General features: G+C 39.2%; 1 protein-coding gene across 2 annotated transcripts in view; it reads left to right on the top strand.

Annotated features, from left to right (window-relative positions):
* btbd11b (BTB (POZ) domain containing 11b) overlaps positions 1-26,158 on the top strand; it is an 82,873-nt gene that overhangs the window by 52,332 nt on the left and 4,383 nt on the right. Inside the window, exons 2-11 of one of the 2 annotated variants that reach the window (XM_015056378.1) lie at positions 5,605-5,760; positions 12,753-12,957; positions 18,117-18,269; positions 18,501-18,666; positions 19,304-19,393; positions 22,999-23,100; positions 24,707-24,800; positions 25,034-25,169; positions 25,584-25,804; positions 25,909-26,087. In XM_015056378.1, the coding sequence (XP_014911864.1) occupies positions 5,605-5,760; positions 12,753-12,957; positions 18,117-18,269; positions 18,501-18,666; positions 19,304-19,393; positions 22,999-23,100; positions 24,707-24,800; positions 25,034-25,169; positions 25,584-25,804; positions 25,909-26,087 (1,502 nt within the window). The remainder of the gene's footprint in view (positions 1-5,604; positions 5,761-12,752; positions 12,958-18,116; positions 18,270-18,500; positions 18,667-19,303; positions 19,394-22,998; positions 23,101-24,706; positions 24,801-25,033; positions 25,170-25,583; positions 25,805-25,908; positions 26,088-26,158) is intronic. The other variant, XM_015056380.1, reaches the window with a different exon arrangement.

The raw sequence follows: 26,158 nt of genomic DNA, 5'->3' as shown, positions 1-26,158 counted from the left end.
AGGTGTGACTTAAGGTTAGGTTAGGTTTGGGGTTAGGCATGCAGCAGTAATGATTAGGTTTAGTGTAAATCTCGGGGTTAGGCTATAAAATGAATGAAAAATGAATGGAAGTCAGTGTGAAAACAGAAAGACACGCTATGTGTGTCTGTGTCTATATTTGGTTGTGCTTATCTGGTGTTGGCATGCCTTCTTCATCTGCCTGTTCCTTAATTTGAGCAAACATATGCAAGTGTGCACATATTTTCTCACAGGGCTCATGTTCGTGGGGTCCTTTGAATCCTTATGGCTAAAACAAGACTAAACCATTAAAAGCTTGCGGCTACCTCAGACCAAACTGTGGTCACCTCAGGAACCCAAACTCAAGTCGTATCTCTTTAGATTTACAGTGCGTAGGGGTTATCCCAGCTTTCCTTTAAGCTTCATCCTATGTTTTGAAGAAACATAGGATTTCTTCTCCTCAAACGTTTTTGTCCAACACTTTAGCATACAGTTGTAAGTAACTTTAAGGTGGATAGAAGGCGTTCTAACTCATTAAATCGTGTCAAGGCGATGCTTCCTGTTTTCCAGAGTGCTATGTTTCCCTCTATGATCACTTGCTTGGTGTGCATATGGTAGCCATCTGGCCTGGCACAACAGCACTGGAGCCTGGAGTGGGTTGCACTACTACGGTCCATGAGCAGCAATAACACGATTAACTCCTTCGGCATCAAACGCATGCTCAACTCACATGCTTTCCACCATTTTGCTTAGAGTGTTCTTCTTTTTAAGATCCTGTAACTTTCATCCTATTTTATTTTATCTCTATTTTCAGACTGATTCACATGTGGCGCTCAAGTCGGTTCCCAAATATACCCAAAGATACGCTCTGGTGCACCTGCTCATGCAGTCTAATCATAGTTTGCCAAATCAAAATTCCTGCCCATGCATCTAATCTCTGCATGAAGCCAAAAGCCAGAGCGTCTGCAGAGTTCAGCCATGTTTTGGGGAAGTTCACTTCGCTGTGTGTCCAACTAAAATAGATTTAAATACAGGGTAGGAGCCACACTGAGGTCACGGTTTCTACTCTCCTGGTTCCGCCAACCCTTCGACAAGTCGTCTAAACTGCAGTCATCTGTTCTTTGACAGACGGAGTCAGAAGAAATAAGAGAAAGCTGCATTTAGGACGACTCAATGTCTTTTTTCCTACAAGGTTGCTGTGAGAATGTGGCCTGTAAATCCACACTTTGATGCAGTTACTGATTGCTCTCACAGAACATTTCTTTTGTAAGTCGATGCAAATTGAAATTTAGCGCAACGATGCATGAAAACAGAAATTTTCTGTGCTAGTGTCCAAAAAAAAAAAAAAAATACTGAAAAGATTAGAAACATTTAAATGACAACATGTCCAACTTTGAGTGCAGCCAAACAAACAAACAAACAAAAAATTATCATCTGTGAAAAATCAAGCTGGTGAAAATCCAAAGTGCATCAACTCTGAAAGGTGGATTTAAAAAAAAAAAAAAAGAATTGTTACTAAATGCAACCATAAATTGAAAAATATGAAGAATAAATGTGAAAATGATGTCAATCTATGCAGGATTATTATTTCTCATTTAATATTTCACTCTGATATGTAGGCAATCATTTTATCGTTCGCCCTGTACCATTCAGTGCATTTGGCATTAAGGATTAAATATGGATGCACTCCAAACCTAGTATTGGCCCGTCCTGTGGATGCCTTGCCCACGCTTGCTTATTGCCAGCCTCAGTCTGTTCATGATATGCTGGGAAAGTTGCTGATAAAGTGGTCAGTGATGAACAATTCATTTACCATTCAGATCGAATTTCTCACCTCCAGCTTGAAGTTATCAGCTTTTGACATAATGATTATTTGTGTTTCCACGTTCGGCCTCCACCAGCAGCTCGCTAGTCTTAATTAGCTGCTTTTACTGTATCATAAAACAGTTTGATGGTGCATTAAATTAACTGAGAAGCAGCTACTGCCTCGTAAGCTTCAATGCAATCAATCAGTTTCTCTTGCTGCTTCACATAAATCACTTACACTGTTTGAGAACTGAAGGTGACAGATAATAAAGGACAAAAATAAAATCAAGAAACTAATATTTTGTCATATTTATCTGAAAAAAACCTATTAAACCCATGCAATTAAAAAAAAAAATAATAAGGTCCACTGTGCTTTAAAGTGATATGCACCTATTTACTTAGGTAAATCCAGGTGGATAAAAATATATTTATAAAATGTGTGTATGTGGTGTACATGTTACTCTCTGCAGCCATCTCTGCACAACTCATTATAGATCTCAATCTATCTTTTAGTTATTTGTTTAATCTGACATCAACCAGATCAATATTTTTTTCAGCTCTCGATCCTTCTGGTAAATTGCATAATAAAAGCTTCTTTTTTATTTTTTTTTGCTGAATAGGCTCCATCCTGTGAGCCAAAATGTTGAAAATCAGGCTCATTTGGTTGCTAAGACGGGCAGATAGCTCCCTCCAAAAAAATAAAATAAAAGCGCTACAAGCTTGAGAATGATAAAGGAGGACAGTATTCAGCTTCTTCAATAACCTCCTCAAGTCTTTTGAAAATTTATGGCTTCTGTTTAAAAGCTGAGTTTGTGCCTGGAAACCAGCCAGTTTAAATTAACCGTTTCTGCCAAGAAAGATGCTTAAATATCCTGCCAGAATAATTTCCGATGCTTGCTGATGGCTGCAGAGAGGACGTGTTTTTCCTGCAACCTTCTAAAGGACATCCACATAAACATACCCATGCAATACAATAGACTATGATGGAGTCAATTTATTTCAGTCAATTTCCAACACCAAGTTAAACACTTTATATGTATGAATTACATGGGTTTTAACACGTTAATTTTTGTTAATCAGGAGACTTTTCTGCCAATACACCAATACAAAAACTATATTTAAAAACAGAAATATGGTCTTCATAAAAAATTGTATGTTTAATACCTGCTTAAAAGTTGTTATTTTCCGAAAATGCTTTTAATCTGACAAATATGATTAATCAGGAAATGTATTCTACTTTATTGTGGCTCCAGGAGGAAAATTGACGACAAACTGAGGAGAAAGACGATACTGATGGTAACCAAAGAACCCAGAAAATCTGGACTGTAATTTGCCACAATGCACATGGACAAGCCACAAGTCTTCTGAGAGAATTAAATGTCCTTTGTCCAGACAAAACTGGAGCTTTTTTTCTTATTTTCATCAGTTAATTTTCAGTCATTTTTTTATGTCTTATTATTTTTGTCAGTATCGAGTTATTTCAGTGAGTATTGTGGGCTCTTGAACCATTAACAGAGGCGTACCACCGATTTTATCCGCATGTGGAAATGGGATGTGTCAGCATATTTGTGTGTAAATGTTACACCCAATTCTTTTTTTATATATTCATTTTGTTTGTAGTTTAATCATGCCAACTTTTAAAAAATATATATTAAAATGCTAAATGAAGCCCAAAAATAATAATTACACCAATTTCTATGGTCATTAACCCTCAATTACATATTTTATAAAGAAAATAACTTGGTAATTTGAACAGACAGTGCATGTTTTATAAGCAGCTGTCCATCCATCAAAGAATAAGACATTCAGTGACATCTTAATGGAAACTCCTGTGTACTCATTACTTCTTCTCCAGCGACAGTCTCTTGCCTGAAGGGATCATCCCGTGTTTCTCCTTCAGTGCCACTGAGTACTGTATCTGCCATATGGCAAACAGACCAGGTTCACTTAAAGAGAATCAGGTGTTTAATCCTCACCATGCGCACATTACGAAAAGGTAAATTAATACCTGTCACTGCGCCACTATGGCCGTAAAACCAACTGAGAGCTCTGTGCCATTACACTGTATTGGAAAACCAGAGGACAATGCATTTCTTGGAAGATGTCCAGGTTGGTGGATACTCACAGAGGCAGAGAGGGGGAGCACCATCAGCTCCTCCCTGAGGGCAGACTGAGCCTCGCATTAGGAGGCAGAGAGTCAGTGAGTCACCTTGCCTTAGTCCATCCTGATAGCAATCACCACTTCACTGTCAGCCGGGCCTCTTATTCCCACCAACCAAGGTTAAGGAGGTTGACAGTCGAGAGCTCGAGGGTGAAAGGAATATATCTGAAGATTTTTAGTTCACTACAGGAGGTTTAACCAAGATTTTTTTTCAGGAATTTATTCAGACTGAGATAAGAATTGATTTTAAAATGCTTGATTTTTCCAGAGATGAACTTTGCCTCACTTTTCTTCCCCTGTGTTGTTTGTGAGCATGTGTCCATATAAAACATCTTTGAACTACGACTCACTGAAAATGTAATTGGTTGATTTCATTGTCCTGTTGAACTCGTATTGGTCTCCTATATGCATTTAAAGCAAAGCATTGATGTATGTAGGAGTTTACGTTTAAGTCAATGACTGCAAGTTGCTGAAGTTCTGTAGTTGCTAAACAAGCTCAAATCGTTCTTGTATTCAGATTACATTTAAAATAAGTTCAACAACAACAACAACAACAAAAAAAACAATATTGCTTCCAGAAGCAGCTGGATAGGCTCCAGTTTGTCCTAGTTTAAACACAACTTTAACACAAATGTGACTTGTTTTATTGTCTTGCTTCACTCTCTCATTGATTAAAATTACAATAAAACTTCAAAGACAAAATGATTCCAGTCCAAAACACAGTTATCGTCCCTACTCTTAAATCTGCACATAACCCAATATATAAAAATGAATCTTTTGTTTTAACAGTGTGAGTCTTTACACGATTGGTGACAAACTGTGTTTACCGAGAGCCGGGTTGATAAACGACTCCAGGAGATAATTTCCACTGAATATCTGTTCCCGTTTCATTTGGAGATCATTGCCTGAGGTTTTTAGTTAGATTTTAGGCTGCGAGTCTCAACTTTTCTTTTTTCTTTTTTGAGAAACTGTTTTATAAGCGTCTGTCCTTTCTTACAAACCGAATCAAACTGAATACAGAAGGCTATGTTTGCCACAGGCAGCATGCCCATTATTTTAATAGCACATTATGAAAGTGGAGACAGTGAAACCGGAGCTGCTTTTCTCTCACTGATTACGAGGATAAACAAAGAGAGATTGGTTTTGCTGTTTCATGAGAGGAAACGATACAAACACTAAAAAGAGCTCAGCAAGACAGTCATGCAAGTGGCACAGCAAAGACGCGAACGAAGTCGTTCTGCTCAGACGGGACTGAAATGAAACGTTTTAACCCCATGTGCAAAATGTTGTGTGTGGCAGAAGATTTAGACTGCAACACACCCTGAAAACATTGCCCTTATGATCTAGCACGATAGTGATGGCATCATTCTGTTGGGATGCTTTTCTGCAGCCGTGACAGGGATGTTCAGATTTTATGGGAAGGTGGGTGGAGCTAAATCCAGGACAATCCTGAGGAGATTTGATGTGTTTGCAGTGAAATGCACAAAATCACACCGCACTTATCAGATTTATACGTGTTTAGAAAACCATGAGCACACTTGCGAATCACTGCAGCAGATTCCTGGGGCGATATTTAAATTTTTCCTGACGGCTCGAACTGCACTGATGTAACACTCGGTCTATTCCTTTTGTGCCTTCAGGTGTGCTCAGCCTTCCCGAGGGCCTGACTCTTCACAAGGAGCAGCAACAGCAGAGAGCGGCGAAGTGCGGGGAAGGAAACTCCTTCAGTCAATCCGAGCTGCGCTCCATTGAACAATGCTTACTGGCCACGAGGGTGGGCAGCATCTCTGAACTCAGTAAGTTTGAGATTTATTTGTGGATTTGTTTGTGAGACATAGGTAGAGGATGACTGGGTATGGCATGAAAACTCTGACTTTAGAGAAAGTAGTTGCAATCACGCTTTATTTTTTTTTATTTTTTTTTTTTAGCCTAACAATTTCCAAGTGGAGTAAATTACACAAACCTTCGCTGACATCAGAATGAAAATTTGGAAATGATGCTGCAAATATAATAATCTAGAGAAAGAAGCAGAAACAGCGTTTAAAGTCCACTGGTTTTCCAACCACTCTGAGTCTGATTTCCCAATGATTTCCGAAGCAAACTGAATGCAAGACAGCCCTTTCTTTAATGGTCACGGCACCATCTGTGTGGAGTCATCGTTAACTTTGTGATGGACTAAAACAACCAGCTGCAACCTGAGTCTTGGCAAAGCTGCCAAGTCCTAAGCCTGTCTTGTAAGAAAGGGTTGTGAAGCTCTCAGGTAACGCCGAATGTTCTTGGGTTTTATCCAGGCTAAACCTCCACATCAGGACAGATTGGTCTGCAGGTAAGAGCAAAGCAGGCATGAACAGGAAGAACGTGTAAATTTCACTTAGAAAGGCCCCAGTCAGGATTCAAAGGACCTTCTTGGTGTAAGGGAACAGAAAAACTGCTCCACAATGTAGCTTTAGTAAGTAAACTTCTTTCCTGCAGGTTGAAAATTATTTTGTGCATGTGTGTGTGTGTGTGTTTTATATATGAATTTCACATCTTTCACAAGGAGTTTGCTATGTACAATACTTTAAACGGACCTGATACCAGCACACTCCAGTTTATTCTACTTACTCCCAATTCTTTCCAAAAGCCATTAATGACATCTAAAAATTCTGGGTCGGACCAAAAGTGACCCTGACCTGGAGGGAGCAGTTTGGCAGCAAATAAAGTAAAAAATAAATAGTTTTTTACTCCCTTGAAAACAATAGATTATATTATATTTAGAGGATCATAAATTGTGTCCTCTCTGCCAGTTTTCTACTAAAATGCCTATTTGGAAGGGATGACAACCTACCATACAATTATTTTTCTAATAAAGGCTAAATAGTGTTTTCTATCATAGAGGCCTAAGCCCGGCCTGTTTTAATGGATGGGAATTAGAGTGAGTTGCATTGGCAGTGGCAGCCATTATAATGAATCACAGGCATTCATTAAAATGAATGAGTTTGGCTTATACATTCGACAAGCCCTCCAAACATAAATTGAATATCTGTCGCCTTACAATGTACCCATTGTTCAAAGAATAATTGGCATCACAATCCTTTCTGGCAATGTTTGTGCAGTATGAATCAATTAGCATAAGCTTTATGACTTACACTTAGATTATAGTAGAATGTTTGTACATCATTTTAAAAATCTAAAGTTACAGATTATTATTTACTAAACTGTGCTGACAGCACTCAGAACAAGAGGGAAGTTTCTTCCTTCCTGTCCTGCTTTGAGGGAAAGTCTTCATAACATTGCAATAAACCCAGAGTTGCAATCTGTGCTGCAAACAATTTAATGCACAGATGTTCCAGTTTGAAATAATAAGCTGTAATCTCTGAATCAGAGCGCTCTTGAGACGTTTTCTCAGAGCCAGCATGCAACTCTGCGTGTTGTTTCAGGAAAGGTTAAAAATCCGTCGCTCGAGCTTGGAAGGAACAGACCGCCTCATGAATAAGATAAAAGCAATCGTGTTGTGGGGTCTCTCTCTATAAACGACTGGGAAAATATTCCCTGTGTATGCAGGGTAAACATTTATCATGACAATAAACAGGGAGCCAATTCCTCTCTGTGTGTTTTTTTTCTCGGGACGGAGAGGCAGCCGCAACAGGGTAAATTGCCAGTCCTATTTATTGATGAGGTCAAACCGAGATCCGTTCTGTTGATTTGGCTCTGCAAACGCAAAGTGCGCCTACGGAGCTGCTGATGGATGACACCACCACTTAGACAAATTTGCTGTCACACAGATCAAGTGGAGACAAAATGAATAATTGAGAAAAAGAATAATAACAAGAATGTAATATACCAACGGAGGAGATGGGGTTAAGCTTGATCTTCTGCAGTCTTCTGCGCTGGCATTTAGGCTTAGTTTAATTTCCTTTTGCTTTTTTTTTTCCCGCCTGTGTATTTTGCTCATTTTCACTTCAGCTGAAATGCCACATTAGCATATTTTAAAATGATAGCCACGCAAATTGTGCAAATTTGTCATTGACACTCAGGCTAAACTGCATCTGATATTGTTGCACATTATTAGTTAATTTGCACAAACCGAATAAACAAAGGTGGATGTTTTATATATGTTATATTTTTATTTTCACGTTAGTAAAAATCTATACGCAAGGTTCATACAAGTTCAATAAAATATGATGATACTGAAGTTTTTTTTTATTATTATTATTTTGCATGTTGAGATTCTGAATGGACCATATTTATTCAGTGGTAATAAAGCAGATATTTTATTATATTTTTAAGTAATCTTTTTTTAGTTATGAAAGAATAGACATCAAATAATTGCTACCCCTTTTGGACTAAATTACTTAAGTGAGACGCGTAGCCGTCTTCCAGACATTGGTCTCACGGATATTTCCTTCACTCCTCACTTCCAAATCCATTCCTGCTTCATCTTTAATTTTTGACATTTTATTTGAGCTTTTATTAGAAACTTTGAGGTAGATGATTTCATATTTTCCTCAGACACCGTTTCACACACAATAGAAACTGTGATGGATTTATATCGTGGTGAGATAAGTCACACTGTTCACTAGTTCAGTCTTTTTCCAATGTGAGTGCAATGCATTTTCACACCAAAATTAAAAAAAAAAAAAAAAAAACTGCTTTAGGTCCAGTGATGAAATTTTAGGAGTTTTTGGAGACTTCATATAGCGTTTTGCGATCTGCTTCTTCTGAATGTTTTCTACTTGCATCTCCAAATTCTTCAATCTTCAACCTGCAGTTGGTTTTTCTAACAGGACAATGTCCATACAAACTGCTTTTCTAACAGATAAATGCAGCTTTTGGACATCGGCATGTTTAAAATGAATGGGCAGTGCTTAGGAGTAACATGAACCGGGGCCTAACGCAGGAAACCAGCTATTGTAAATCACAATTTCTGTCAAAAGAGGTGAAAAAGTGTAAATATGCTTCTGAGCCTGTATGTATATTTTTGACCCTTTGTGGTTTAGAGGACATCCAGGTCAAATTCATTCACCATCGACAAGAGAAAAGGTAAAAAAAAAAAATAAAAAAAATTTCCTGATAGTTATTGGAATAACAATAAAATACTTCTTATTCTTCAGTCATTTTTACTTACAGACACAACTGGGAAATAAAAGTGGCAGTAAAATGTGTAATTTTAAAACAATGTAATTTTAAAACCATGTATTTATCAGAGTTTCCTGAAAAGTTTAATGCATTATCTCTATCGCCACTGTGTGCTTTGAGCACTTAATAAGGCTCCTTAACATTCCTAACACTGTTATCTTTTAGTGGACGTTGACTCAGAGCTTGTTTTTGGCCATTTGCTAAAATTGATTCCTCTGCCTCCTGTAGACTAATCCAGCAGTTTTCGCTTTTCTTCTTCTTTTTTTTTTTCCTCTGGTCTAAAGGGACAAAAAAGGACACTTTTTTTATTAGCTTCTCCCCAAGGAGCTGCTAATGGCCATCAGTTCTCTCAGTAGTGGCTTTTAAAAGATAATTTCACCGCGGAAGCAGTAATATGCTAAAATCACAGGTAAAGGAAAACATCAGAGGCCGATAGGAAAATGAAAATTTTAATCAATTTCTGGTTCAAAATGTTAAACTTTTTTTTTTTATTTCAAGAAGATGAGTTTGACCTGTAATTATGATATTGCACTTTGATTTTCAGTGTCTTTGTGACACTGAACAAAGATGCTGTTTCTTTTTAAGAGATTTTTTCCAGGTAACAGAGGAGCAAACGTTGGAGTAAACGTTGCAGATATTTTTGTTCTCACAAGTAAAGCCTCTATTACTGCCCTTCCCCCAACCCCCCTGCATCCTATCCCCAACTGTATTCATGTTAAAAACTTGAAGGCTGTGGTAAAAGTGAGAAAAAAGACATGAAAAACACCAGAGACCCCCGGCTGAAGAATGATGAAAACTGGATGCTGCGATTCGAGTCCCGTTGCTGGCAGGAAGAACGTTTGTATTCTTGCTCCTACCGCACATCTTTAAATTGATGTGAAGTGGAAACAAACAAAGCAGATATGTTTAACAGTAAACACACACAAAAAGAATCTGTTTATTTTGAGGTTAGAATTAAATAAAAAAAAAAGCAACTTTTTTTTTTTTTTTTTTTTTTTTGCAGAAACAAGCAGCAGGAGGAATGGCTCTGCATGTTGTTGAGGCGGGACAGCCGCAAGCGCCCATTAGCCGTAATCATGGCTGCATGGCGGCAAATAATTGAAACAGAATCTGTGACCATTTCAGCAGCTGCACAGTGCAGGGACCAACCATTAATCAACACATAAAGAGAAAGCCTGGTTAATATCTGTTCATTTCACTGCAGAGGAAGAAACTTATTAGCTCCATTGCATTTTAAAGAAAACTTGTAGGTATCCGAAGATCATTCACTCTTTGTGTCAAACACTTTTCTATCAATCTCTAAAGTAAGACGTTGTTTATTGAGTGTGTGTGGCTGACCTTGAAGGAGCCATTATGTCTAGTGTTACTTTTAGAGAATTTCTTTTGTTGTTATTGAAAAGGCACTAATAAAAGGCAACTGGAATCAAGACATCAGCTGCATGATCTTCTTCTCCTCATGGTGAATTAATAACATTTTAGAGGCTTTGAGGTGCACGCATCTATTGATGATTTATATTGTTGATCTGAAAGACGTACAAATTATAACAAAAGTATTCACACGCCTTTAAACTTTCCATATTCTCTTTTTAAAACGGCAAACTTCTATGTGTTTTATGTGGTAGACCGACACAAACAATTTTCCATTGGCAAACAAATGCATGAATGCATAAATTTGATTTGAAAAAGAAAATCTGAAAAACGTGCTCTGCATTGGTATTTTATTCCTCCCCCCCTCGGTCATTACTCAACATTCATTATTCAAGTACAGCAGTTGCTTAGCTTATGTTTGCAACTTTTGCAAGTTTTGCATTCTTTTTGCAAATTAGTTGGACAGAATACATCCAGGAACATTAATTAATTAATTGCCGCAAATTCATTCAGCTCAAGTCTGGACCTTGACTGGAACTTACTAAAACTGGAATATGTTTTAATCTAAACCTTTCCGTTGAGCAGTTAAGCCCAATGTACTTATTTACTTTTATTAAACCAATAGTTTGTTAATCATCATAGCCAGGCAACTTGCTTTATTACATCAAAAGGTAGTAAAGCTATTGATGGGGATTGTGGCTAGCTACAGTTAGCTTTCATTCAACTTTAGCCTTATCTTGCCAGATTACGTCTAGTACAGAATAAATGGAGTTCAATACGAATCACCGACACGCTTTATATTTCTATCTTAAAAAAATAAATAAATAAATAAATATATATATATATATATATATATATATATATATATATATATATATATATATATGATTAACTTTCACTTCACTTGTATGTGCTTATTTGTACTGACCCATGACAAAAAAATATTAGACAAAAACTGGATAAAGTGTTGATGAATGAATTTTGTTGCAATGCATTGTATTTATTTATTTTTAAACCAAACTAAAATCCTAACAGCGTCCTGACATCTTTTGAACCGTCCCATCTCCTCTACCTGTATAACAAACTCCACAGACCAGCATAAATAAGGAATGACAAGCAGCTGAGTCACCAGATCTCACAGAGCTATGTTACTCGCTGTAAAATTAAGACGGAGATGAAGCAAGGAGCTTACTTTTTTTTCTTTTTGCATGGGAAGCACCCGTCTCTGTTCCGCTGTCTGCAGCTCACTGCATCGCAGGATGATATCCAGCACGTTCCTCTATCAGCACAGCAGCAGTCTTCCCAAAGGACGGCTGAGAGATTGACTTCATTGCATGAATGCGCTTCCCTCATTCAGGCATCCTTTTCACACTTGCCTCACACATTGTCGAGGCTAAATGGAGTCTTGGCACGCTATAAAGGGTGCAATTTTAATGCTAAACAAATCGCTTTGTCTTTTGAAATTACTGTTTTGTCCAGGCTCCTTTGCATAGGCGCAGAACCCATGCCTTGTGTCAGAGCGTCCTGAGTGATTCATCACAGCACGTGTTTTTCTAATATATATATATATATATATATATATATATATATATATTTACCTTCCGTGCTTCTGAATGTTATTACATTTCCTCGGGCTGAGGGTCCGGGACAGGAAGGAGAAGCAACGGAAACCTGACTGGATTCGGCGAAATGGGATTTGAGTTGACGCTGTAATAATACAGGACATATTCAATAAGGCTGAATAACTGAGGTGCCACAGTCATCATGTTTTCATGAAAGGAATGGCCTGTGTGTGAAAGGATCCTTTAATTCGTTCCTCTCCTTCTGATGAACTTTGCTTGCTGCAGAACGACGTATCAATCTTGAATTTAGTTGGAGCAAAGCAAAACTGTGCTGAACTGAGCTTTTAACATCAAGTGTTAGTTTTTAAAGTTGAATATAAGCTTTGCAGAATATGCAGGAGATTCAGCTTAGAATAACCCCTGTTTATCTTTGAATGTTTTCCTCTTATGTGGTGCTATGGCGGCTGTAATAGTTTTCCAAATGTCTTCTGTACATTACAAAAGAAAAGGATGAATGTTGTCTTTCTCCACACTGTGAAATGTGGAAACTCAATTTTCCCTGAGAGATCTTGGAAGGTCAGGTGAAATGAACAAATTCTGTTCATAATGTCTTTTTAAAGGCGGTGTTTCTCAATGCCCACTTTCTTCCGTCTTATCTAATGATTGTGCTCATAAATCCCTTTCTCACTGCTCTCCTGTTTACCTGTGTTTTTTGTTTTTTGTTTTGTTTTTTTGCACAGGCGACCTGGTATCCAGAGCCATGCACCACCTTCAGCCGCTGTACATGAAGAATCACAGCAACGGGACGCCGCTTCACCACAAGAGCTGCATGATTCACTGGGCACCCGAAGCCATCTACACACTGTGCTACTTTATGCACTGCCCTCACATGGAGTGGGAAAACCCCAATGTTGAGCCGTCAAAGGTTACCTTACAAATAGAGAGGTGAGACACAAACTTGATTAAATGCAGGTATTTCTTTTCAAAACTGAAAGAAAGGTTACAGAGCAAAATAAAGGGAAACAAAGAGATTGAATTTTTCAGTATTTGTGCAACTGCCTCAAACCAAAATGGATTTTGAAACCTTTCCACATTACTGCATTGCAACCACAAACTTAAATTTATTTTATTAGCAAACTATCTGACAGACCTACACGTTATAGCACATACTTTTAATTAAAAAAAAACAAACAAAACACAACTCCAAATTATTTAAACATGTTCTATTTTGAAAGAGTGGCAAAGTCTTATTAAAACGTTCAAACATTCAGATCGTCTGTTTTCAAATGCTAATATGGTTGCAAAGCGTATCTAAACATTCAGTGACCGTGTCTGCTTATACAGTTTTACTTAATGAAAATCCAACTAAATCTTCAGAATCAAAGTTATTTTCACATTTTTCAGTTTTATAACATTTTAAAATCTGGTGGATTTTAGAAGATTAAAAGACATTTTTAGACCAAAGTAAAAAAAAAAACAACAAAAAACTAATATAATAATAATAATAATAATAATAATAATAATAATAATAATAATAATAATACGTTTGTCTTTATTTCTTTTTCTTCTTCACTGAAGTGTACTGAAGTTGCACCGTAACTTTTTATGATGTAAAGGATGGAGCTGAATGCAGGACAGTCCTATTAGAAAACCCTGTTAGAGGATGCAAAAAAGACTGATGAGGGGCAGAGTCTTAGCTTCTAGCAAGGCCCCAATCCTAAACATATTGATAGAGCTGATCAAACCTAAATGAAAGCATATTTGTATGCTTTTATCCAGGCCCAATTCTACTGGAGAACCTGTGGCAAGAATTTATCCAGTCTGGCTGAACTTGTGCTGTTTTGCAAAGAAGTACAGGTTAAAGCTACCCACAAAAACATGGCTCTGAAGACAGGGTAGCAAAATAAAACCCATCCATCCATCCATTTTCTGAACACCCTTGTCCCTCAGTGGGGTCGGGAGGGGTGCTGGTGCCTATCTCCAGCTAACGTTCCGGGCGAGAGGCGGGGTACACCCTGGACAGGTCGCCAGTCTGTCGCAGGGCAACACAGACACACAACCATGCGCTCTCACACACACACACCTAGGGGCAATTTAGACAGACCAATTAACCTAACAGTCATGTTTTTTGGACTGTGGGAGGAAACCGGAGTACCCGGAGAAAACCCATGCATGCACAGGGAGAACATGCAAACTCCATGCAGAAAGACCGGGGCCGGGAATCGAACCCAGAACCTTCTTGCTGCGCGGCAACAGCTCTACCAACTGCGCCACTGTGCAGCCCGCAAAATAAAACCATACTTTCTAAATGTTAAAAAAAGAGAGAAAACATGATTTTTTTTTTATAATTCACGTCATGTTCAATACATCAAATGAATCACATTCATTTGATGTAATTCATTGCATCAAATGAATTGCATTTACTACTTATGTGTTTGTATTGCACACGCTGCAATTAAAACCATTGTTGCTCCACCGGGTTTCTAATAAGGCTGTTAAAATGCAGGTACTTCTGCTTTGATTTCTATTGCTTTAAAATGAACCAGTGTTAGATTCTTAGGAACTATTGTCCCAAGGCGATTATCTAAGAGAGAAACAAACAAACCCAAAATATGCAATGTTAAACTCAGACCATAAATAATATAGCATTGATTAGTTTTCAGGCTGAAAAAGACAGCTAAAATAAAATAAAAAAGGTTTACAGGCACAAAGATACAAATATAAGTTGTGAAAGATGGTTTTGCTTTTAATGAAGCAAAAATCCTTAAAAGCAGCATCACAGAACAAGCCAAAAAAAAAGAAAAAAAAGAAAAGGAAAGCAGAAGTGTCTGGTATTGATTATTCCTTTCGAGACTTTCACCTTGCCATCCTCTTAGGGGAAGTCAAAAATATTGCCTTTTTTACTGTCCTCTGCATCAACAATAAAGAGACACTTTATGAAACCTGTGACGAAGGGTTGAAATTCCCTGCGGATGTCCAAGATTTAGTCTCTCGTCTGTCCTTTTTACCCCATATTACAGGCGCAGCTCCATCAGAGCTGGAGAGATCATTCTGCTGCAATTGTACACCTCTGCAGACGTGTCTCTTTATTGCGTTTCTGGTCCTCTGAGCTTAACTCTTAAATGGCACACCAGGGGTTTTGATCGGGACCTGGGCTTTATAAAAGTACACTGTCAATGTGCTGGGCAGAAAAAAAAAAAGAGCACTCTGGGTTAGTATCGGGCTTGTCGGAGTAACTGAACCTTTGGGAGTCGTTTTTTGTTTAAATGACATCAGGATTAGGTCAGGATTTCATTGGTGTTAATTCACACCTCATTCCTCGTGTGGGAAATGGACAAAAAGAGTTCTTGTATATCTAAGAGTTTGAACACGTGAAGCAAATTTTTTGCTGATTTTATGAGGTGTTCCTTTTTGTTCCCTTCACACACTTTGTGCTCATAGTTTCCTGAACCTCTGCTGATGGTTTCCCTCAGTTAAAAACAGAGCTGACAGCTGAGCCTGAATACTCCTCCTGCGGGGCTTGAATTCAGACTTTTTCACCTGCAATGGAGCGGTTTATCAGCTAATGCGAGTCCCAGGTGTCCGGCCTATGTGTGGATTGACTCGGTTTGCTGCCTTTCCGTACATTGAATTCAACCCTTTGGAGCATGGTGTTAGAAAATAAAACACGTTTCCACAAGACATTTCCTGTTCTTATTGCTCAGAAAGCAAGACCTCAGGTTGTTTAGTCCATTGGTTTTGTTCATCTTTCTGTCGATTGTCCTCTTTCTTAATCAAGATTGAGTCACAAGGTGCATTAGCTTTGTGAGGAAAACCCAGATATTCCTCTCCCCAACCACACTCTTCAGCACATTCTGGGCGATCCCACAGTGTTCCACGACAAAAAGGCACATAAATGCACATATAAAGTCCCACCTGCGTATTCTGGTCTTCCCAGGAGTCTCCGTCAAGTTGGACATGCCTAGAAAGCCTCCACAGGCAGACACCCAGGAGGCATCCTGATTAGATGCCTGTGGCAACTCAAGAGGCTCCTATTGATGCAGAGAATCAGTAGTTCTACTCCAAGGTCCCCCCGGATGCCCCCTGGCTCTTTCTCCACCATGGCAGTCCTCACCAGTACCGCAGAGGAAGCACCAGTCTGTCTCCCATCATCATTTGTGAACAAAACAGAGAGATACTTCAACTCCTCCACTGTACACATACATAAACTTTATTCTGTACATCCCCTGCCTTTCGATGAGGCTGCTTTAAGAAAGTCTGTGAAACCAGTAAGGTCACATGGCTGAAGGTCAAACTCCTTTTGAAGTTTGTAAATGAAAGGAGTTTGCTGCTCTTAGCTTATCTTGCTCTTGATTAGCTCAGAGATGAGGAGCTAATTTTACTGACAGCTTGACGCTGAGTGTGCATCAAAGAGAGTTCAGGCATTCATTCACCCACAGTGAAGTGATATACCAGTCAATAAATCCCAGAGAAGTGGAACCCAAGTTTCCCCATTTAGTCAAGAAGATCTATACGAAAGAAGATGACCACTGATGTGATGAGATGCATCCTCTTAAATGTCAAATTCATGCAAAGAAAATGACAGAATTGGTGTTTTAAGACTTTACCTTGAACAAACTGCTTTTTTTTTTTTTTTGCATAGTTACACATACAACAGATGACTAGCCTGGTAAAGAAATAAAAACAGCCTCTTGTTCTATGCTTTGCTTTGCACAGACAGTCTGGAGGCCTGGCCGTTGAGAAACACTTGATGGAGGCGTGAACTCTGTTGAGGTTTTAAATTTTACCCGGTCGCTAACATTTGGCCGCGGTGTACGTGGCGCGCCAGCTCAATGAAGCTCACCGGAAATTGCGTGCGCTGTGAACAACCCCAAAGGGGAGTGAGGCCACGGCGTCTTTGCCAGCAGCGAAATGTCTTACGCATTCATCTTGTTCCAACTTTAATTGCTCAACATTTGGAAGTGTGACCGACATGGAACGACTGGCTTCGTCCACCTCTTTCACTGCCATGGCCAAACTACAACTACAGGCAGAAGATGGAAATCTTCTTCAGTTAATCATCACAAGAGCTTTTCAGAAGCAGGCAGGGAGCCAAAATAAGAAGATAGTAATTTTCTTCACTTTCATAGTTAATGCATCATGCCCATTAGGAGAACAAACCCTCAGGAGTAAATGTTGGACATTTTCTGTTACGACTGGCATTTAAGAACTGGGTTTTCTAATTTATAAAGGCCACTATATGCATTAAGACAAACTTTACACCTTCACTTGCTGCCTTTCCAGTATGAGCCTGAGACAACAAATTGAGAAGCATTCACCGGTGACCTTGTTCAGCATGTGTACATTTTGGCTGTTTATTTAAAACAAAAAGGTCGAGATGATTTGGAATAAATCTGAGGGTTATTTGGGTTTTGGGGCCACAGAGACTTTGCCTTATCCAGCCCAGACTGTGGTTTTCTTCTGTGCTGTAGTCTGGCTTGAAATGTCTGCCACACTCTCTCAAGCTTTTCAGCGAAAGCCCTTATGTCTGGATGAACTGTGTGATGGATTCCTCCCGCTCCTGTGCGAGTGCCACTGTATGTTTAAGAAAATATCACTGCACCTTCAGTTTACCTCCAGCAGGCACTGGGATCTCATAAATAATGTATGTTAACACGCAGCAACTCCATGCATCATGTTTGCAAAGAGCCCCATAAAAGTGATAAGGAAAGAAATGATAATGTGTGATGGATGGCTTCCCACGAATGTTATAGTTTCAAGATGTATTTCAGTGCCATAGAGAGACAGTCTGTCTATGGCACTGTTGTGCTTAAGTATATATATATATATATCTGCTCCAGCGTAGATGTTTCTTTTAATTGCAAAATATTTATGTTACATGGTGACATCTGAGTTATATTTGCTCACATCCAACATATCTTCGGTTTCTGCAGAGAGTTCATCCTCTCCTTAAGCATCCACTGCACCGGGAAAAATATCTCATGCAAAAATTCTGTGTGAGGCAGATTTTCCTGGTCAGAGCTGAGGTACAAATAGTTCTCAGTCTGACTGAAGTTCACTCCTTCTGTGATGTTCAGAATATGTGCTTCTCTCTCCCCCTACAGGCCGTTCATGGTGCTGCCGTCTCTCATGGAGTGGGTGCGAGTGGCCGTGGCCCACACTGAGCACAGGCGGAGCTTCTCGGTGGACAGCGACGATGTTCGGCAGGCCGCCAGGCTGCTTCTGCCCGGAGTGGACTGTGAGCCGCGCCAGCTCCGGTAGGGCAGAGAAAACTGTCCCTGCCTTCAGGCTTCAGAGTGTGTGTTGCAAATAACCCCGCAATCTAACCGCTTCTTATACAATTGTAATTTCCCCCTTTTCATTTTGAAGGTAAAAAGAAAAAAGAAATGTCATTGGGTGTTTTGGGACAAAATGTCACATTTAAGGAGACAGTAGTCATACCCCTAAGCTTGCGCTAATAATCTGTGTGGGTGTGCTTTGCCCTTCAGAACGGATGATTGCTTCTGTGCCTCAAGGAAACTAGATGCTGCCTCTGCTGAGGCAAAGTTCCTGCAGGACTTGGGCTTCCGTATGCTCAGCTGTGGACGCACAGACCTGGTAAAGCAGGCAGTCAACCTGCTCGGGCCAGATGGAATCAACAGCATGAATGAGCAGGTTAGGGACACAGTCAACATATTTAATAATGCATAGCCTAGTGTATCTGCACCCAAATGCACACACACACACATACGCACGCACACACACAGCCTGTGGAAGGACATGTTTTGTTGGCTTTGTAAACTGCGGCTGCCTCACCCTGTGAGAAAAAAGCAGCAGCACGTATTAAATCTTCTTCTGGCTTGTTTTTTTCCTGCAGCTCTCCTGCCAAGCCACTCTGCATTATATCATGACTACTGACCTGCTGGGCAGTAAATCATCTGGGGAATACTGCAAGTGAAACTCCAGAGTTTCCATGAGAAAACTTAACACGCTGTCAAGGGCTTAAACTTTTCAAAACAAGAATCTCGAACTCCAGGTTCACTGGGACTGGCCTTCCACTGTAGACGGCCCTGAGGAAATATTGATGCATTTGATATTGAGTGGATGCAAGTAAAAAAAAAAAAAAAATCAAGGAGCCTGGTGGTTTTAAGGATTTAAGCTTAGGACAGGCAACAGTTTGACTATGTGCTTTTTTTTTCTTTTAGAAAATGTGTGGTAAGGTTTGATCTTCCCACATAAATATAGCAGGAGAATTTAATATTTATAGGAATCATGGCTCATGTAGTCTTCCTGTGTGTCATTGCTTGTGTAGGGGATGACCCCGCTGATGTACGCTTGCGTTCGTGGAGACGAGGCCATGGTACAGATGCTACTGGACGCAGGGGCTGACATTAACAGTGAGGTAAGTGCTTAAAAACAGAAAAAATACCACCAAATGATTCAGGTTTTACAAATTGAAGTCAGCACTTTAAAAAAAACCAAAAAAAAAAACGACTCACCTACAAATTAGAGATGTCTCAATCAGAATGTTTTTGTGCTGATCCAAGCCATTTAGGATAAAATCTTTGTAATAATTATGCTTGAAAACTCACTGGATCCAAAGTGCAGTAAAATAACACTAAATGTCATCAGCGTTACATTAATACGGTGATTGTGTCCCACTAACTCACTCACCAATGATGCTCCAGACTCTGCAGTGTTGATGTTTTTCGACAGCAACAAATACGGCTGCCTCTCAGTAAATTTCAATATCATCAAAAATATGAATTGAGTTCAGCTGATTAATTTTTATTAAAGATAATATTGAGTTGGGGCAGGAAGGGAGGAAGTATCCCTGAAAACCGCCCCACTGCCCCCACCCCCAGAGTATATAATGCATAGTCTGATTATGGTTTTACTTTTTGAATTGATATGACTCATCATTCATTTCACTTAGAACATGCTCCATGGTTTGACTCATTCAAGGAAAGACAATATAGAAAAAGAAAGAAAAAAAAAAAACTTCTTTGTGCTGGCTCACAAAGCTTGCGCTTCGCTTTGCTTCATAAAATTTAATGCCTTGTGTTTCAGCTGCTCTCTGCTCATCTCTCCCCCCGCAGGGACACACAGTGCAGAGCAGGAGACATCACACCAACAGGCAGAGCAGCAGCAGCAGCTGATAAAGTGAACACTTTGTAAAGGATGACAGAAATAAGTTACGAGGAAAGCTCAGATTTGTCCAATAAACAAAGTAATAAGGGTGGCCTACAAGCCTTGTCAGTCATGCACAGCAAAATACCCAAGGATTTTTTTTTTTAAATACTGCCCATGCAGATTGTTCACGTGTGCTATTGGACCAATATGAAAATCACAAACACAGACTCTCTTACTGATGAATTAGAAAGGCTTGAACTGGATTTTCAAGTGCGAAATACTTTGATTAATGTGTTAGATTTATTGACTTAACCATGACACTGTCAAGAAAAGACCTGTGAAGAATTGTATTAATTTCATAGCTGAAAAATAATTACTACTACTACTACTACTACTACTACTACTACTACTACTACTAATAATAATAATAATAATAATAATAATAATAATAATAATAATAATACTGTATTGCTAAATTAGGAGAAAACTCATGTTCTTTCCCATTTGTTGTCGCGTCTCATGAATCACAACTTCACTCAAACGGTCAATGAAACCCGCTGTGAGCATTAAGAGTGGGGACTGAGACTGTGAGGCTGACTGTGGAGTCACGTTTTTTTTTTTTTTTTTTTTTACTCTGTCAGGGCAGCAAAGGATAATCTGCATTTGTAAAAGAAATTTGTCAGAGTGATCAGAGATTCCAGGTAAAATTCTTTGACTTGTTCATCCATTTAAAGCCTTGTGATTTTGATCTTTGCAGCATTTTCACATCCCATTTGCCAGACTTGCTTCGCAGCCAGTTGCATTTAGTACAACTTATAAATTTCATCCATTTATATTTTACCACTAACGGCTGATCAAAGCTAGTGTAATTTACCAACAGTTTATTCAAACAGACTAGAATTTGCTGTGAATTTCTAATAGACTCAAGTCGATCTAAGAAGGACTCCTACTAATGATTAGGCATCATTGACACTGGGAAGACTAATAGCCAGCCTGAATATCACCATATCAATGCTTAGATCCCCAATTGCTTGGAAAGGTACAAATAGGTACAAGCTATTAAACATAGTCATAAAGCTGGCAGTTAAAGACCGAACATGTATTAAGCTTCCCGCTGTGCCTGTCTTTTGAAGCCGACTGCCCCAGTTTGCTGTCCCACGTGCCTCATAGGTTTTTGTGCTCTTGCCATCAGTTCCAATAGGCACTTCTGGGCAAACAGTAACAATGAAGCATTCTCACTGACTTGTGTAACTAGGCCGACGACCACACAGCAATAACTGCTGTCTTAATGAAATCGTATGTGATGTATTAAAGAGCTGTATCGATCTTCTGAGGATGTGTAAAAGTTAATGATTGTTATTATGTCTGAGCATGATGTAACTACAGCTTGAGAGTTAATTGATTGAACTTGTGCAGTGTAATCGTGTGGATAATTGCTTCGTGAACAGAGGAAAGAATGAATTGTTATCAGGAATAATGTAATTCAGAGAAAGACTGTCGGTGTTGTGTACCTCCAGATTGCACTTTGGGAAGTCCCATTAATGTGCAGAATAGCTGCTGTGTCACTGGTTTAACTGAGGGTTAGTAAAGTAGAGTTGGGAAAAACCTCCAGTGAGAAATTCATGGAGGCTTTTTCTTCCCGACATAATGGAACATACGAATTTCCATCATTTTTTTTTTTGGGGGGGGGAAAAATCTTCAATTATTCTCCCAATTAAACCTGGTTCTTTCTAGATTTCAAGGTGTGAATCATAAATACATATGTATTTTAACTCGGTACTAAATCCACAGCATGCAAATAAAATTGTGTGTATCCATGTTAACAAACAGAATTTTCACTGTCATAAATACATTTAGCATCCTCTTAACAAAGTCTGACACTATTGACTGTCTCCACTAAAGATCCACATTCTTTGCGATAACAACCAGTTGCGCCGCTGCTTATTTATTTTGTAAGGACAATACCTCACACAGATATTAAAAGATAAAAGGACACAGCATCTGGTTAGATGGAAAAACTAAAAAATCTCAGAAATATTACATAATGTTGTCAGCAAATAATTTTGATAAGAATCCTACAGCCCATTTATCTTATTGTTTTGTTTGCAACAGCAGCAAAACATATTTAAAATGAAACAACTGTACTCCTTTTTTATATAATTTGTGTTAAAGAAATTGTAGTCTTTTGCAGCTAACACAGCATGTGTTATGTTAGACCAATATATTATTATGTGTGTATATTTTCTTACTTGAAACTGAAATGACATACAAAATTAGACCGCCATCATATAAAAGTTCAACGATATCAAGTGTTGTAGTCCAGCACTTCTTGCTACAGCTTTTTACAGTGCCAAAACCTTGTGCCACAAAACTGTGATTTGGTGAAATGTTGTATTGGCTTTTTGTTTTTCAGGATTCTTGAGTGTGAGATTGTCCTAGTGTATGAACTTAGCTCATGACTTTTCACCCATGTTCTGATAATGGTGTAAATCACTGACATTTCCACGCTTTCCTTTGGTCGGCCTTTCAAAAGAGATGAATTTAGAGGCCCAGCACCTAAACTAACAACAGATCAGAGTGAAACCACTTGAACAAGGCCTGACGTCACAAATCAGTCGATTGTGCTCATTAGAAAGTGAACACGAAGGGCACGCTGTCCTCTACAGCCTCGGGGTTTCTGCTTAATTGCTCATGTTTCTCCTGTGAAGCTTCCTGTCTCCCCTCTGTCCTCCCTGCCGCTGCTTGTCTTGTGTTCTGTTGTCCATGAAGTAGTTTTAATGGCTCCGTATCTCTCCCCTCCATTCCTTCCCATCCCCCTCCATCTCCTAACCCCTTCTGCCTGTCCATCCCACCCTCCTTGTGTCCCTTCCCCAGGTGCCAAACACAGTGCACAAGCACCCCTCAGTCTTTCCCGAAACACGGCAGGCGACGCCCCTCACTTTCGCTGTGTTACATGGACATGTGCCTGTGGTGCAGGTAGTGACACATTCATCTGCGACTCTTTCATCGTGGACCGTTTGTTGTGCTTCAGCATCTGATTGGTCACTGCTGTCATTTCTGCCATCGAATTCTCTCAAAATGTTCAATATTCAAACATTCGAGTACTGTCTGTGTAATTTAAAACCGAAAGCCTTTTAAAATTTAAAAAAAGGACATTTAAAAAAGTCACTCGAATCCAGAAGTTCCTGCTGCAAGTTTGAACTTTTACACAAATGGTTTCAGGCTGTATTTAGGAAATGGAAAGTGGAAACTCGGCAGCCTAATTAGTATTGAACTCGTTTAACTAATTCACTTTGCCCTAAGTAGACTGTCAGTTGGATTAAGGCATCATTAAATTGTAATGGAAATTATTCCAGGCGTGTGTAATTTGGTGTTTGAGTGCATGAAATAAAGGGAACAATGAAATTTGAAAGGTTATTTCTTAGTGAAGTCCTGAAGTGTACAACTAGATAGAAAAAGACTGAAGGTTCAGTTTTATAAGACGGCCTTACATTTTCCATCAATACTTTTATATTTTCCTTATAAACTGAAACTTTCAGAGTTATAGTTCCCAGATGTATATTTATTTGTAAATGTCAATTTTTTTCAACCGGTGTAAAAAATGTCAGCCTGTGTTTCAGGAGCTGAAAAAACAAACAAACCCTGTCTTCTTACATTATAATACATTTTCCAGGCTTAGTTCATCAGAACAGAAACAGTTTAAGCGTGATTGGTCTTCACTCAGGAAGTTTAAAAAAAGCATAAGAGTCTGATAATCACAGTACAAATAAACTGTAGTGTAAAAGCCTCTGAGAGCATCAGTAAGACCAAGGCTGCAGGCCCATGGTAACTCTAGAGGAGCTGCAGAAACCCATAATTCAGGTGGGAAAATCATTTCACAGGATAACTATTTGTTGTTCCACAAAGCTGGACTTTTTTTTTTAATGGGACAGTAATAAGATATGTTGAGATTTCTGGGAAGATGGATGGAGCTAAAAACAGGTAAACTATTGGAGGTAACCTGTTAGAAACTGCTAAATACTTGAGACTGATATTCAACAAAACGGTAACAGTAAGAGCTAGACTGGGATTGTTTAGCTCAAAGCATACAGAGTGCATAGACAAGTCAAAGTTCAGACCTAAATGTAACTTTGAATTTGTGGCAGGATTTGGTATTTGATGCTGTCCATCCAATATTAATGGGATTTAGCTACTTTGCAAATAAGAGTCAATAAATAGTTCACTGTCCGGATTTCTAAAGCTGGTAGAGATATACGCCATAAAGTCTTTCTGCTGTGATTGCAAGTGGTTCTGCATTGATTTAAGAAGGGTGAAAACAAATGCACTCTTTTCAGATTTTCACGTCAAAAAAAAAAAAAAGACAGAAAGTGAAACCCATTCATCTGTTTCCTTCCACTCTTTAGCGCGGTTTTTTTTTTTTTTTCTCATAAAAAATTATAAAATGCATTTAAACTTGTGGGTGTAAAATTAAAAAAAAAAAGTCAAACTCTGAAAAAGTAACCGTCTGATTCCTGCCACCCAATCTATTTATTTTTTTTCTTTTGCATCCCTATCATTTTCATGCCTGTGTGTCCGCCTGCAGCTGCTGCTGGATGCCAAAGCTAACGTGGAGGGCTCCCTGCAGGACGGGATGGAGAACTACACAGAGACCCCGCTGCAGCTGGCAGCCGCTGCAGGTACAAGCACACAGGCTCTCTCTCTCAAACCCATCTCCAGATGCTGTTCCCAGCAGGAGGCCGTCTATGTGCAGCCCAACACAACACCTGACTGTCAGTGTGGTCACTGGCAGAGCTCCCTCGTTAGAGGATAATTTGATCTAGAGGCAGGGAGAAAAATAATGACTTTCTTTTTCTCTTTCTTGTAAAATGTTGTGTGTGCTGTGACTCAATTAGTGGTTGTTCATGTGCAGGCAACTTTGAGTTGGTGAGCTTGCTGCTGGAGCGCGGTGCCGACCCCATGGTGGGAACCATGTACCGTAACGGGATTTCTACTGCGCCGCAGGGAGACATGAACTCCTACAGCCTGGCTGCAGCTCACGGGCACAGGTAGCCGACACATGTCCATGTTCAGTCAGCAGGCAGCTATGTACTGGCTTTGCTCAGTTCATGCTTTGTTCAGAATGTAATCTGGATTATGCACAGAATAAAGATAGCATATTCCAATAAGTCAAATTGCTCATTTCGTGATATGATTTGAGTTTTTTATAAATGAATTTGCGTTGATTTTGTTGTCATTCCTCTCCAAAGAGTTTTATTTTGGTGAGCAGTGACTGTAATGTACTTTTAAAAGCATCCATTTTATCTTCTTGCATTGTTTGTATTATAAACAGAGCAGGTAAAAAAAAAAAAAAATCCTCCCTAACGCAGTTAATCAAGTCTTGAAGTGTGTGTTGACCATTCAAATATAACTTCAGTTTTTGTGTTTTTTTTTTTTTTTGTTGTTGTTGTTTTTGCTTCCAGAAATGTGTTTCGTAGGTTGTTATCTCACACGGATAAAGGAAAAGGTGATGTATTGTCCTTGGAAGAGATTCTGGCTGAAGGTTCAGAGCTAGAAAGCAGAAGTTCATCTCAGGTTGACCTCATCCGAAGTGGAAAGGCCAAACTTAAAGCTCTAAAAGAAGCCATGTACCACAGTGCCGAGCATGGGCACGTCGACATCACCATAGATATTCGGAGCCTTGGTAGGTTTCTGTTCATACCATTTTTTTTTTGTGCAGCATGCAGCATATACACCATCTTTGTGCAGAAACTTTCGTGGTTTACGTTTTTCTGAACTGGTTCTCAGGCGTCCCGTGGACATTACACACTTGGGTCGAGTCTCTGCGTACATGTTTCCAGCAGCACCGCCGACCTCTGATCCAGGGTCTTTTGAAAGAGTTCAGCTGCATTGAGGAAGACGAGTACACAGAGGAGCTCATCACACATGGTCTGCCTCTGATGTTTCAGATCCTCAGAGCCAGCAAGGTACTTCAAGAGTTGCTGATTTCCGGAATACTTTAGATTTCAGGGTTATCCAATGGCAATTCTTTTTTTCT

The sequence above is a fragment of the Poecilia latipinna genome, unplaced genomic scaffold, assembly GCF_001443285.1.
Source record: "Poecilia latipinna isolate Pla-1442-1.1 unplaced genomic scaffold, P_latipinna-1.0 Scaffold1378, whole genome shotgun sequence".
Taxonomy (NCBI): domain Eukaryota; kingdom Metazoa; phylum Chordata; class Actinopteri; order Cyprinodontiformes; family Poeciliidae; genus Poecilia; species Poecilia latipinna.
This window is presented reverse-complemented; position numbering and strand designations above follow the sequence as displayed.